Below are 15,008 nucleotides of genomic sequence, written 5' to 3' on the forward strand. Positions count from 1 at the left end.
ACAAGTACTCTACCAAGTTGTTGGGACCATTTGGAGTCCTGGCCTTCAGCTGCTCTTCTCTGCTAGAGCCTTCTGTTTGGAGTTTCTAAAAGCTGTGCCTTGCCTTGAGGATCAGAGGATGGGGTTTTCACCTGTTGGCCCACTTGACTGCTGGGCATTTAAGCCTCCATGGTGCTATTAAATAGAGGGCTTCTTGCCAGTGGTGAGACGTCCATGTGTCTGTCTGTGTGTGTGTTTGTGTATTTCAACCTCCAGCCCCTTGCCCGAAGCTCACGAACTGTACTGTAGCGCAGAGAGCACAGACGGGGGCGTAGTGAGCTGTGCCAAGTGAACTACATACCCACACCAACACTGAGAATTTCTAAGTATGTGTTTATGCATGAGTTTTTGTATGGTTGCACCTTTGTGTGGTATATGTGCATGTGTGTTCATTTGCATGTGAAAGCCAGAGGTCAATCTCAGAGGTCATCAGATATCATCAAACATCTTTTGTTTTGTTTTTGAACATGGTCTCTAACTGTCTTAGAACTTCTAAGTAAATTAGGCTAAGTTGCCAGCAAGGCCCGGGGACCTTCTGGTCTCTTTCTCTCAGCACTGGGATTATAAGCATGCAAAACCAGGCTGTGTTTGATGTGTTATATCTTTTTATATATGTTGTTCTTATTGGTTGATGAATAAAGCTGTTTTGGCCAATAGGTTAGTAGAGTAAAGCCAGGGGAAAATCCAAACAGAGATATATAGAGTAGGTGGAGTCAAGGAGACACTATGTAACCACCAAAGGAGAAAGATGCCAAAACATTACTGGTAAGCCACTGCCTCGTGGCAATATATAGATTAATAGAAATGGGTTAATTTAAGATGTAAGAACTAGCTATGAATATGCCTGAGCCATTGGCCAAACAGTATTGCAATTAATTTATTTTCTCTTTGATTATTTGGGTCTGAACAGCCAGGAAACAAAAGTGTAGTCTGTCTAAAGATGGTGCCCAAATGTTTGGCAAGAATTTCCAGATAAAACCTGAGAAAGATTAAAAAAAAAAAAAGTCAAGCATGGCTTTTTGGTAACAGCATTGTCTCGGATGAGCTCTGTTTGCTAGAGGCAGGCAGAGGCCTGACTTCTTTAGAGAGGCTTTCTGACTCTGCATTAGTGGAAAAACCTTGCAGCTTGCAACTCTTTTAAGAGGCCCTGCCACCAAACACTTAAGTGGTGCTAATGAGCAGCTGGCAACAGGCTTCTTGATGGTGGCAAACATAACTCTCACCAATACCTCCACCATGAAGCTATTCTCACAGAAAGCTAAGGAATGGGGTGGAGCCAGCCTCCAAAGCTACAACTTGAATCTTAGCCATACTATTTAGCAGATTAAAGACTCATGTGCTCAGAAAATATAGAGATATACAGTAAAGACAGATTCGGATGGGGGGAAGCCTCTAAAGGGTTTACAATGTCTTTACAAATATGCATAGATTGGGAAAGAAAAGAAAAAGAATAGAGAAAGTCATTTTAAAAAAATAAAGAAGCTAGGTATGCTGACACACACCTTTAATCTCAGCACTTAGAAGGCAGAGGCAGGCAAATTTCTGTGAGTTCAAGGTCACTTGGTCTACAGAGTGAGATCCAGGACAGCAAAAGATACACAGAAAAACCCTGTCTCAAAAAACCAAAACATAAAAATTAAAAATAAAAGAAACAGAGTTTTTTAAAAAGGCCATGTAAAGATGGAAAATATACAACGAGTCTGGATTCTATATATTATTGTGCTTTCTTTGAATATTTTAACTATCAAAGAGCTAACTACAGAGAGACATTTCATTGCATGGCCTACTAAGCAAAACCAATAAACCAGGTGGTCCAACAGCCACTACAGCTGCAGGACTCCTGGCTGAGATGGACCAGCCACACAGGATACCCCATGAAGACCTGATAAACAGCATCCAAATCAGCAGGAAGTAGTCTAAAGAACTACACTCAAATTTCCAAATATTGTTTATAAATGTTTGTTTGCATTTAAAGGAGGTTGATTATAAATGATTAATGATCACAGTAAAGGTCTTTCTAAAGAAAATAAGGGGATATGATATAAAAATAAATATTTTACATTGGTTTGGACTTTGATTTATTGATATAAATTTAAGGTCAATTTTGTTATATGTATATTTCTACTCTTGTTTAAGGTATTATGTTTCTATAGCAAATTTTAAGTTTTCTTAAAATTATTTATAAATAATAAAATGTATATTGCTGAAGTTTGATATTCTTCAAACCTTTCAAAAACATACAGATTATGGCTTATAAAATGTTTTAAGAACCTAGACTTTTCTCAACAGTAAGACATGTCTGCTTCTGGCAGCCTGAATTACTTCAGAAAGGTTGATGAGCATTGAAGAAACTCATTATGGAATTTGCCTTCAATATAACAAGTCAAGCCATTTGAGTAAGAAACTGCTTTTCCTGGACTGCTTGATGGTATGCTGTATTAACTAAACATGCAGAACCCATAAAAAAAAGTAACTACTGAACTTTCCAAAAGATAGGATGGTCCTTAAGCGTTCCTGCTTCACAGAAGAAACTGCCAGACATTCTGCAGGACACAGAAGAAAGTAATAGATGAACTTTTCCAGTACAAGGCAAAAGAGATCTTCAAATTTCCCACTTCATGGAAAGCCCTGCCAGATATTATGGGCCTATAGGCTGACACTGAGTGACCCAACATTACAGAAGAACTTTGAGTGACTGTCCAGACAGTGAGATGTCTCTGTTATTTTTAGAACTTTGGAAGTTGCTTACAATGCACTTTCTATTTACTTAGGTAATATTATAATCCTTCCAGGATCTTTGATGAAGTTGAAGACTAGATAGTTAAAATTATAGTTTTCCTTAGTTATAATAAAACAAATTAGATATAAAACTTTAGATTCACAAAGGTAGGATAGATAATAGATTTTCCTTAATTACAAATACAAATAGACTAAATATTATAACTATAATTCTTGCTTAATTACTGTTACATGTATGTAATTTTATTACATTAAAGTTAATGCTTTCTTTTTTTTTAGACAGACAAAGGGAGATGATGTGGGATGTCCTTCTGTACATGTGCTGCTTTTCTATGTTGGTGAATAAAGCTGTTTTGGCCAATATCTTAGGGTAGTAAAGCCGGGGGAAATACAAACAGAGATAAAGAGAAAGAGTAGGCAGAGATGCCATGTAGCTGCTGAAGGAAAAAGATGCCAGAACATTACTGATAATCCACAGCCTCATAGTAATACATAGATTAATATAAATGGACTAATTTAAGATGTAAGAGCTAGCTGTAAATATGCATGAGCCATTGGCCAAACAGTATTATAATTAGAGTTTCTGTGTGATTATTTGGGTCTGGGCAGCCAGGAAATGAAAGTACAGTTTCTGTCTACACCTGTTTTTATAACATAGGTTCTGGATATCAAATCTGATTCTTCATGCTTCCACAGCTTCCCTACTTTATCAATTGAACCATCTCCTTAGACAAACGTGTAGAACATTGAATTGACAAGACAGACACATTAATTACTCTTTAACTCTAAGTTGGAAACAGAAAGCAAAAACAATACTTACTATCCCTACTTTGTGTTCACAGTAAACACCAAAGCGGGGGCATTAGCTCTAATAACTAATATTTATTCTCCCTGTGACTGATACTCTGAATTATTCCCAATACCAGAAACTGTTCTTGGGTTTGGTTTCTCTTGTCCAAATCCAAATGTCTAGTAACCGCCAAGAAAGTATTTATGTCCTTTTCTTCTTGGTCCTTTACTTTGTAAATCTTTATGAGAACAAATATAACCTCTTGAAACTTTATTTTCTTTACTTCTTCCTTACATTATGCTCAAATAAAAGAGTGTCTGAGAACCATCCCAGAAATTAGCTTTTATTCAGCACATGCAGGGGACAGATGGCTCTGGGTTGTCATAAAAATTTTATTGTTTTACAATAAAACTCATAGCATTAGTAGTAACTTAATCATGAATATTAGTGCTCACTACATAAGTATTGCATGGAAGTGTCAGGTATTATAGGAGACAAAAGCACTGAACTGTGTATTGACCCAGAGAACTCTGCTTAATGAGTTTCACTGGATCTCAAGGGAATGGGGAAATGTGAGAGAAAACAACTATACAACTAGGAGTGAAATGAACAGTACCCTCAATGAGCAGAAGTTGCAGGTTGACAGCATAAGGAGGCTGCCCTTTACACAGGAATAAAACGAGCCTGGTACGGAGGGGGCACATGACCAAATCCACTGGTAATTGGTGTGGTATCAATATCCTTTGCATCAATCAGAGGCTTCAAGTTAAAATTCTGTAAAATGGTGGTGAAGAACAAAAAGAGCTCCATGCGAGCCAGGCCTTCTCCTGCACACATCCGCTTTCCTGAAAGACAGCAAAAACAGATTTGTTACTGAATTACTGTGCTGTGAATTGTCATGAAGAGTATGAAGTAAATAGTCAAAGAGTTGTTAGGTGTGTGGATAGAAGACACACACCACGTTCTCAGCTCCAGACACAGTTCCCTTCACCCATCTCCGACACCATGAAGTTGAAAACTTTAAGCTGCCACCATTTGACTGAGCACTGCTCTGATGCTTCCCCAAGGAGCTATGACCTTTCCTCTTTATGTTCCTTGTGATTTCAATAGGATCATATCCTCTGTGGGTTTCCTCATCATATGCATGATTCCATATAGCTGGGATTGCTTGACTCCTATGCTTTCTTATCTTTTGTCTCCCTACCAAAACGAGTTTCTTAAGAGAAAGGGGGAGGGGCTCTGTATACACATCTCAATTTACACACTTTCAAGACCAACCTAAAAATCAAACCCTATAGCAAAAGGTAAAAGTGAATCCATGCCCAAGATTCAGCACACATATGGAGCACTGAGATTAAGCAGCCAAGGTGAAGGAACATAAGTAAAGTAAACTCTAAGGGTTTGAGAGTCACTGTGGAGTATCCTTCCTCATGCCCAAAGTCTTTATCTGCCTGCATTTACTCAACAGGTTCTGACTTCCTGCATCTACAGAAAATGTCCATCCCCATGTACTTCATTTCCTCTGTACAGTTCCCTGCCTCCTCTTCTTTCCTTACTTCGTTGCTCCCTACAAGTCAATCAACTTTTCTCTGTGGGTATAAAAGAGCAAGATCTAAGTAACTTCCCCTCTGACACCCTCTCACAACACTAGTCCAACTGGATTACAGTTCCTTGTTGATTCACCTGCTTCCTTCTCTCAGGAGTGAGTCTCTTTCAGAGCATGAGCGTGTTCTATTCCCTAGGGCACTTGCATTCCCAGAGTGAAGGATGCCACAGAGGAGATACTCAAAATGTGGACTTAGATATCTCTCTCATGGCAGATGAAGAAAAGTCTAAATGATATTAGCTTCCAAGAGAAACTTTTGGGAAGCTGGGGGTTATACCCAGTGGCCAAGTTCAATCAATAAATACACTTTGCTTTCTTAACTTGGATAAAACTGTGCTAGATTCTGCAATGGTCACTGATATGTCCCAATAAGGAGGAATTATTATGTGTAGAGAAAATACACAGTAATTAAAGTTGTACTCTTCATAACATACAAAGAGCAAATGTACCAGTCCCAGCGAAGTCACCATTGCACCTGGTCAAAGTACAAACAGAAGTGAATTTCTGTTACCTATTGAGAAAGGCACAAAGTAATCACTCTTCTTAAAGTTGCCACTCTCATCCAGAAAGTGACCAGGGTCGAACTTCTCTGGATTAGGAAATTCTTTGTCATCATACAGCACGGATGTCAGTGATGTTATTACAGTGGTACCCTGAAAATAGCCAACAGACATAATGAAATTTAGATGGGAAGAAGTGACGGAACTCACCTAGATCAATCTGTTTGACTTATGGATAAGATACTGCGTCCAAAACAGAGCAGTGACATTTACACATAGACCAGAGAAGAGAGGTGAGTTGACACTAGTCCTCGGTTAGGGGTGAACTTCATGCCCACCTCCCCTCTCCATGTTCTCGTTTAAGTGGGTATAGGTCTCATACATGCTGTCACAACTGTTGTGAGTTCATAGGTATAACTGCCTTCTTATGCCCAGAAAACACTGTTTCTTTGTAGTTACCTACCACCTTTGGTTCTTACAACCTTTCTGCCCTCTTTTCCAAAATGATCCTTTAGTTTCGAAAGGAAGAGGTGTATAGGTATCCCATATGTGACAGGGCATTCTGAGATCTCTTAATCTGGGTATCTGATTGAGTTGTAGGTCTCTGTGTTCACCACCATTCATCGACTGCAAGTAAAACTTCTCTGATGAGAGTTGAGGAGTCAGTTTAAGGGTCAACCACACTCAAGCAGATGGCTACACACCCACAAGTGTGTGAGTAGCACAAATTGGACTCAGTGCTGTTGTTTTTAAAGAAGACACAAAATTGATGAGTTGCGTAGAGCACAATAGCAACAGTTTTATTATTGTGATCTCCATTAGCAGTTGAAAGACTGATTACTTGAGATTTTGATACAAAAAACTTACGAACAAACTATGGCTATTACCAAGGTGTCTGGTGTCTGCCCTCACCACTGCCATATTTATCACTTCTATTCTCACTCACCACACACTGGCCATGGTTTTAGATGGAAGTCTGTGTTCATTCTTGAAAAGTCAGAATAATTTAGAATCCTTTGCTCAAGTTTTTATTAAAGGGAGATTTGATCTAATTAATAACTTTGAATATACTACTGACAGGTACACTATCATATCGAGGACTTATCATTGAGATATACTATGTGCTTATCATTCAAAAATGTGGGTACCTCATCATCATAGATGAACCCTACCTTGAAAGTACAAGGGAGATAAAAAATGAGAACTTCCTTCATTTCACAATCCAGAATTACTAATTCAGGCAAGGATTATCAGTTAGTTGTACTAAGAGTAGTGTGACCACTGGTAAATCATGCATACTCCAGAGGATAGCTCCACACCCATGAAATACTGATGCCCTCATTAACCAAGTAGGTCAGGGGGTGGGAGTGGGGAGGGAGATTGATGGGATGAAGAGGTTTGGTGAAAGTCACAGAGGGAGAAGAAAGGAAGGAGAGCACAAGTGTGGTCAGGTGGAATTACAGACATGCAAGAAATTGTCAAAGATTAGATTTATCTTTTAAAAATACTAATTAAGCTTCCTGTCGCGGCCGCCATCGGAGAGGAGCAGCCATGGCCCTGCGCTACCCCATGGCCGTGGGCCTCAACAAGGGCCACAAGGTGACGAAGAACGTGAGCCAGTCGAGGCACAGCCGGCGGGCGCCTCACAAAGCACACCAAGTTCGTGCGGGACATGATCCAGAGGTGTGCGGTTTCGCGCTTGAGCGCCATGGAGCTGCTCAAGGTGTCCAAGGACAAGCGCGCACTCAAGTTCATCAAGAAGCGGGTGGGTACGCACACGTACGCACGTACGCACCAAGAGGAAGCGGGAGGAGCTGAGCAACGTGCTGGCCGCCATGAGGAAGACGGCGGCCAAGAAGGACAGATCCCCTCCCCGTTCCCAATAAACGTTGCTGTGGCGCAAAAAAAATAAAAAATAAAAAATAAAAATAAATAAAAATAAAAATACTAATTAATTCTATAAACTGCTGGTAAATTATTTAGAAAATAGGATGCACAGTCAGGGATTATAAATTAATGCTAAAACTATTGATAAATTATTTGGAAAATAGAATATTCAAAGATTAAATTCCATCCTACAGTGTTTTGTTTTGTTTTGCTTTACTGAAGAATATAGAATCTCTCTAACAGAGGATCTAAAAAAAAAAAAAAAAAGATAATCTTTAGTGTCACCAACCAACAATGGGACCAAATTGGATCCAGGGCCACAGTCAGATGAAGCACGTCATCAACTGAGCATCACCTATTAAATGTCCTTGTTCAAAGCATGCAATTGGACCTAATCTCCAAGAAAACCTACACACAAAAAAAATAAAGAAAGAAAGAAACAGACAGAGCAACGTTTCACAGGTCAAATGGCTTTGACTCTTCGAAACAATTGTTGTATCAAAAAAAATGTTTAAAAGAAAAGTTCTCCAGAGTAGAACGATGGTTACTGGATTACTGTGATAAAGAAAATGGGAGGGTCTGGGTCAAATGGTCAAAAAAAATTCTGCAATAAGATAAATAAATTCTGGAAATATGTTACAAAAAAAAGAAATTTTTTCAGTTTTGAAGAATCAAATTGTAGATTTGTTCCTTTATTGCACTATGAGAAGTTCTCTGCCCTACCAAAATCTACAAAAGATATCTTGATATTACTAAAAAGTATAATCTTAAACTGTGTGGAAGATAATATTAGTATATTGATAATTTCTTCACTGTGGGGGTGTTTATCAATTTGTAGCAGAAAGTCTTCAGTCTTGGAAGATACTCATGAAAGCATTTAGATTTAAGTGTGATAGATTTAACATTCTAACATATAGTTCTAAACACATCTTCATACCCTATATGTATATATGTACATATATTATACAAAAACACAGTCATATATCCACTTAAGTGTTAATTGAGTAGATCTACTCTCCTAGTTACTTCAACTGTCAACTTCTGCAGCCCAGAGTTCTAAGACGGAACTTGAACTGAGGTATGTCTGTGGGGCGCTGTCTCGATTGATGATTGACATGAAAGAGCCCAGCCCACTGTGAGTGGTACCATAAAACTGAACCTGGGTTATAGAATAAAGCTTTCTGAACAACAGCAAGGGAAAGCACGCCAGTAAGCAACATTCCTCCATGGCTTCTGCTTCAAGTTCCTGCCCTGCCAGACTGACTGCCCTGCTGGTTTTCCTGACCCGACTTTCCTCAGTGATGGACCATGACCATGACCATGATTAAGTAAACTCTCTCCTCACAAAGTCGCCTTTAGACATGGTGCTTATCACAAAAACAAAAATCAAGATAGTAATGTTTAATGAAAAGTTGGAAACTCTATGTTTCTAAGTTTATGAAATTTAAGAGCTATGCCTTTCTTTTAAAAACTACTTTTAGTAGTTTTTTTGCATATTACTACTTTAAATATCCCCATATATTTGCAACCATAGTAGAAACCAATGTGTGAATGGGAACTTCATCAACACTAAGTGGCAGAGAGAACCAGGCTTACCTTGGGGATGAGGTAGTTTCTGAATTTAACATCACAGGTCACTGAATGAGGCAGGTTCGTGGGGATGAGGTCAATATACCTCTGGATCTCATGCACTACAGCATCGGTATAGGGCATGTGGCTCCTGTCCCCCATGCAGGGTCTCCTGTTTCTGCCAACCACGCGCTCTATCTCTTCCTGGACTTTAGCTGGTAAGACAGAGTGGGAAATGAAGTAATGGAAGAAAAGCGGCACAATTGCCACAGCAAGTCAGTGCTCCATGGACTACAATGAAGAGGCCTCAACAGCATCACAGGCCCTACGCACATCTAGACTTGTAATACCACAGTATGCTATAACTACCTAAAACCCGGACACTCATTAAGTAGATATACTTCTACATATTATCATACAGGATAATCAATGCCCATAAGAATGCTTAAATGCTTCACTAAATATATAGATATCTTACAAGAAACCACTATCCCTATAAGGACAAAAACCAGAAAATAAGAATTAGTGTCATATGAAATTAACATATGGTAGGAATTGAATTCTCCTGACAGATGGGGTAGAAGTGCCGCATGTGCATACGTACACACCTGCTTATCTGCAAATTCCCAGTGGTTCTCTGTCTTTCTTTCGTATCCCAAAAATACTCACTACAAATTCTTTGTTTCCTTATTCATTTATTTATTTATTTTGTATACAGTGTTCTGTCTGAGTCCATGCCATAAGAGGACACCAGATCTCATTATAAATGGTTGTGAGCCACCATGTGGTTGCTAGGAATTGAACTCAGGACCTCTGGAAGAACAGCCAGTACTCTGAGCCATCTCTCCAGTCCTTCAAAACAGTCTTTAAGTATCTTGGACAATTTATGTTCACATTCAAATTTCTGTTTTTTACTGTACTATTTACAAACAATTCCTTTTTAAAGAGATGAGGAATCAGATATCACCATCTCATACAAAATAGATAACATCCCCAAACTCTTTCTCTGTCTGTCTGTCTGTCTGTCTGTCTTTCTCTGTCTCTTTCTCTGTCTCTCTGTCTCTCTCTGTCTCTGTCTCTCTCTCCCTCTCTCTCTCACACACACACACAGCATATACACACACACACACACATTTCCACACTTCTCTCTCCTGCAGTATACTTATGACTTTTATTATATATGCACTAATTCTTATATCAATCAGTGCATCTTCATGAATTTTCTCACAAGTAAGGGAGCTGTGGTTGTGCTATATGTGTTATATAATCTTGAACATAAAAGAGCCTATTTAAATTTCTAATACTTGATGTTAGCTTTGAATTATTACAAATGTTCAAATATGTTTCAAACCCTAGAAATAATTTTTATTTATTAGAATTCATTACATTGTCACTCCTGTCTCTCCTCTAAGACTCCTCAAACACACATAATGTAGTGTCCATCCTGAAGCCAGAATGTGAAGCTTTGTTATGTTGTTATGAGAAATCCTGGCACTGACCCTGAATCCCTCTCCCACATGTGTCAGCCACCACTGTCACATGTGTCGAAACCGATATGATCCCATCCAACAAGGGTGCTCAACCGAGCTAGCAAATGGCAGTGAGACACTCTCCAGCCTCCAAAACTGTGAGCTAAATAGAATTTTCTTCATAAAATATCTAGTCTCCATTATTTATGTTTTGAAGGAAAATACACTATAACACATGCCATACCCTTCTATCTTTCAGGAAACTAATATACCAACCTACACCAGTTGGTGACACATATGCCTTGCTACAGGCACCTCCCATCAAATGCAGACACCTTATCAGAGTAAGGGCTCTAAAATCAGAGCTTCTGCTACTGTTCTTGATGTCTTCTTTCTCTCAGCCACTCTGTCCTATTATGAAAACTTACTTCTTTCTTATTTCTTCCTCATATGTACATGTTACAGCTAGCAATAGAACAATTTCAATAATGGTGTTTCTCTAAGAGACCAAATGGAGGTCATGAGTTTCTCTGGTCCCCTGTCTACAGTCATACCTGTGACATCCGTGTGCTTCATCAGTAGCAGGAGTCCATACCTCAAAGTGGTGCTTGTTGTTTCTGTTCCGGCTCCAAACATGTCAGTTACAGTCGCCACCAAGCTTTCTATGGTAAACTCAGAATTTGGATTGTGCTTTTCCTAGGATTTATGTGAATATTATTTTGGTTTGCTGGCACACTTAATCATAGTGAATCAAAATTAACTCAGGTTGTTCTTATGATAAAAAACAAACAATGACAAGTCTAATAGTAAAGCTACAGTACCTACACAGGATAGCAGAAAATGTTATTAGTTTGCCCACTTTTTATTTCTCGTTCTCCAAATGGGTAAAATTGTGAATTTTCAATGTTCTCATTACAAAGAAATGATACTTAAGTGAGGTAATGGATATGTCAGTTGGCCTGATTTGATGATTTAATTATATAGGTGTATGTATATACATACAGATCAAGGAACCACACTGTACCCAAATACATATTATATGCTTAAAGCAATGTAGTTAGTTTTCCACCACTTTTTTGACAACACACCAAGAAAAAAAACAACTTATAAGAAGAAAGATTCACTGCTGTTCATGGTTCAGCTTTTGTAGTGGTATCAATGTCTATAGATTCCTAACTGAGAATAAGAGACTTTGAATGCTTCTGCGACAACCTTCCCCCTCCATCTCCCCACCCCTAAAGAAAGAAATAGTCCAGACAGGAATCTATAGAATTGTGATAAATATGTTGAAGTGTACCTCTTCACACTTGATGGCTTCTATTGGAGCAGGGAGGACTCAGTTTTCTTTAAGGGTCTGGGCACTGGGAGTTTGACCATGCTCCACTGAGTACATGACAACTCGATTGGACTTGGTGATTTGTTTGCTTTTTTAATTTTTTTTTCTGGTGAAGAGGCACAAGGGTGGGAGGGTGAACCTGGGAGGAATGGGAAGCCAGTGCGATCTGAGAGCATCTGAAGCAGGGTGGGAGAGGGAGGAGAGGGTGTGGGGGAGCGGGAGGGAATTGGGAGGAGGGAAGGAAGTGTAAATAATTGAATGGAAAAATAAAAAGAAACACTAAAAAAAAAAAAGAAAATCCCAAATAATTAATAAAAATGTTATGTTGGGGGAAAAAAGAAATCAGAATGTCAGTTTGATGAAAGGAACTGATAAGTTTCCATTCATGAGTGAGCTTTACTGAGGGGGCCTATCAGCTGGACGCTGATAGTTCACGCAGGTCCAAAGAGCAACACAGTTTATGGAGTTCACCTCAGTCATTGAATTACAGAGACCTAAGAGTTCAGTCTAACCCAGGCTAAGTGTGCAGTCTTCACAGCATTTTATACAAACCCATCTCCACGATAATAACAACTCTCCCCTACCAGCAGACAAGGTGTGGATCAAGAGTAATTTGTTTCTTCCTACCATCAATTTCTCCTAATTATTTAGCTTTTTCTGCTCTTTGCCTCACCTTAGTCCAAGGAGTATGCTTGTATATACACATGCTATTATTATATCTATATTATGCCTCTCATCCAGTTTCTGAACTCCTCCACCATTATTCTTTGATATATATGTAACATTTTATTAATTTTTTGAGAATTTTATTCAGTCATATAATGCGCTTTGATCTTATTTACCTCCTCTCTTCCTCCTAATTCCTTCCAGATTTGCCTCCCACCTCTCCGTCCCCTCTCAACTTCCTGTCTTCTTTTTATTGTTGTTTTTTTTTTTTATAAACCATGGAATACAATTTGTGCTGGCTACATACACATGGGTGCATGCTGGGCTTTACCAGGGATCACATCCTTAAAGGAAACCAACTCCATCTTTCCCAGAAGCTATCAATAAGTCTTCAGCTAAGAGTGTGGAGTGGATTGATCTTGTAGAGATCTTGTGTGGGTGCCCACAGTAGTTGAGAGACATCAATCCTGTCCTGTCCTGAAGACACTGTTTCGGTCCAAGCCTCCCTGATCTCTGGCCTTTAGAATCTTTCCACCTCACTTCTAAAATGGTTCCTGAACCTTCTCTACCATGATTCTAATTTCACATATCAATATTTTTCTCTTGGTTAAATGTATCAAGACATAGAATAGGTCTTACTGCTGAACATTCCCACATAGCTCCTGCTATTTGCAGAATCTGTGGCATCAACTAAACCAAAGCCTATAGGAATCTGATAATATAATATGGATACCTTGAGTTTATTTTTGAATCTACACTTCTATAATCCAGACCTGTATCAAGCTAAAGTACAAACAGATGATAAATCTCAGTGCTCCTATTCAGTATCAGTGCTCATCATATAGATCATTCCATGGAGTCCACAAGAAATTTACCCTAAGTATTAACTGTATTAGACTCTAGTTCAACTCACATATACAGTATCAAAGATTCCCATGCCAGTAGGTAGGTTTGTAGAGTGCTTGAAAACATTTCCACATCCTTATTTGGAGAGAATTATTTCCAGCTATGTGGTAGTCCACAAGTGATTCAGTTTCCATCTGGAGTCCATTCTGACTTATAAGTCATTTCAGTTCAAGCTAGCTTGCTCCAGTCTCCTTAAGGGCTGTGAGAATGTTCTGATTAAGTCCATGGGAAAGAGCACTTTGCCCATGAGAAAGAACATATTGCCTACTAGAATTCATACTGCTAACACCAAGCCTAAGGCAAATCAAGATAAAAATTGAAACTGCTTGCAAGCAGCAAGCACAAGTTTGACAGGAAATTGCTTGCACAAGGACAGTAATAGCCTTGTGGTTTTAGAAACTGTCTTTCTATGCTATTCTTTGTTCTGCTTTTGTTTATAAGAAGGCTTTGAAATAAACTCTGGGCTGTTTGGTATTAACCAATAGACCTCCAAATTTTTCCTGCATCTCTGTCTCAGTTTCCTCAATCCTCACAACCGCCTCCAGGTACCCTAGTTGACTCATCGGCAGACTCCGACAGAGCTATGTTCAACTATGGTTCCCTACCCCATCTCTTTACCTTATCTCTTCATTATGCACATGTGAAATCCTCTCCCCCGTTCCTCACTGAAAATCTGTATCAACCCTCAGGTCATTCAGGAAGTGTGCCCAGCAAGCTTCTTCTCATTCCCATAAATGATTCCTTCCCAGTCTCCCACACAGGCCCATATAACCACTTTTATTTCAATGATGGGTATTTTAATTACCTGACTTGTTTGTATTTCTACTTCACCGGATGCGTATGTTCTCTTTCCTCAGACAGTGTGTTCTGGTTATTTAACAATTTAGTTTTAAATCCTCCAAGCTTGTTAGTTCAGTTTTGTGCATACAGCAGGTACTTAAAGAGTTTATCAATTGCTTCTCGCCTGAACAGTTATATATTCTCAATAATTACAGAAATGATGGACAAATTGTAAAATGCAAGCCAGCAAATAACATTTTACCTGTTCCATTTTGATCAAGAAACAATCAATGAAGTCCCTTGGATTGTCCATATCCAGTGTTTTCTCATGTTCTTTTATTTTCTCCATAACATAATTTTTTACATAGAAGAAATTTTCAAGTACTTGGTTATGACTTCCAGGTAAATAATCAATAATAGCAGGGAAAGTATTGCAGACCTTGAAGATTAAGAAACATTAAATAAAATTGAAGACATGAGTACCAGAACCCTGGTCAAAAACCTGGGTGGCACAACCAAACACTTAGGTGGAGCTAGGGGAACCCCTCATAAGAGTGGGAGGAAGGATTGTAAGAACCAAAGGGTCTAGGACACCAAGAGAATGTGGCCACAGAATTAACTAAGTAAGGCTCCAAAGGGTTCACAGAGACTAAAGCAACAATCATGGAGTCAGTATGGGTCTGAGCAGAGCTTCTGCAAATACATGTTGTTGTGGGACTCC

General features: G+C 38.9%; 1 protein-coding gene and 1 pseudogene across 2 annotated transcripts in view; one reads left to right on the forward strand and one right to left on the reverse strand.

Moving 5' to 3' along the window:
* The window catches only part of LOC125403541 (cytochrome P450 2C11), a 35,623-nt gene that overhangs the window by 2,819 nt on the left and 17,796 nt on the right, over positions 1 to 15,008 (reverse strand). The window contains exons 6-10 of one of the 2 annotated variants that reach the window (XM_087907927.1): positions 14,550 to 14,726; positions 11,154 to 11,295; positions 9,158 to 9,345; positions 5,686 to 5,827; positions 4,185 to 4,413 (exon numbers count right to left, since the gene is read on the reverse strand). In XM_087907927.1, coding sequence (XP_087764053.1) covers positions 4,232 to 4,413; positions 5,686 to 5,827; positions 9,158 to 9,345; positions 11,154 to 11,295; positions 14,550 to 14,726 — 831 coding nt within the window. In that variant the 3' untranslated portion in view covers positions 4,185 to 4,231. Of the gene's footprint in view, positions 1 to 3,890; positions 4,414 to 5,685; positions 5,828 to 9,157; positions 9,346 to 11,153; positions 11,296 to 14,549; positions 14,727 to 15,008 lie in introns of those variants that run through there. The other variant, XM_048438959.3, reaches the window with a different exon arrangement.
* On the forward strand, positions 7,218 to 7,560 carry LOC125403332 (large ribosomal subunit protein eL36 pseudogene; annotated as a pseudogene).

The sequence above is a fragment of the Myodes glareolus genome, chromosome 7 (genome assembly GCF_982192425.1).
Source record: "Myodes glareolus chromosome 7, mMyoGla1.1, whole genome shotgun sequence".
Taxonomy (NCBI): Eukaryota; Metazoa; Chordata; class Mammalia; order Rodentia; family Cricetidae; genus Myodes; species Myodes glareolus.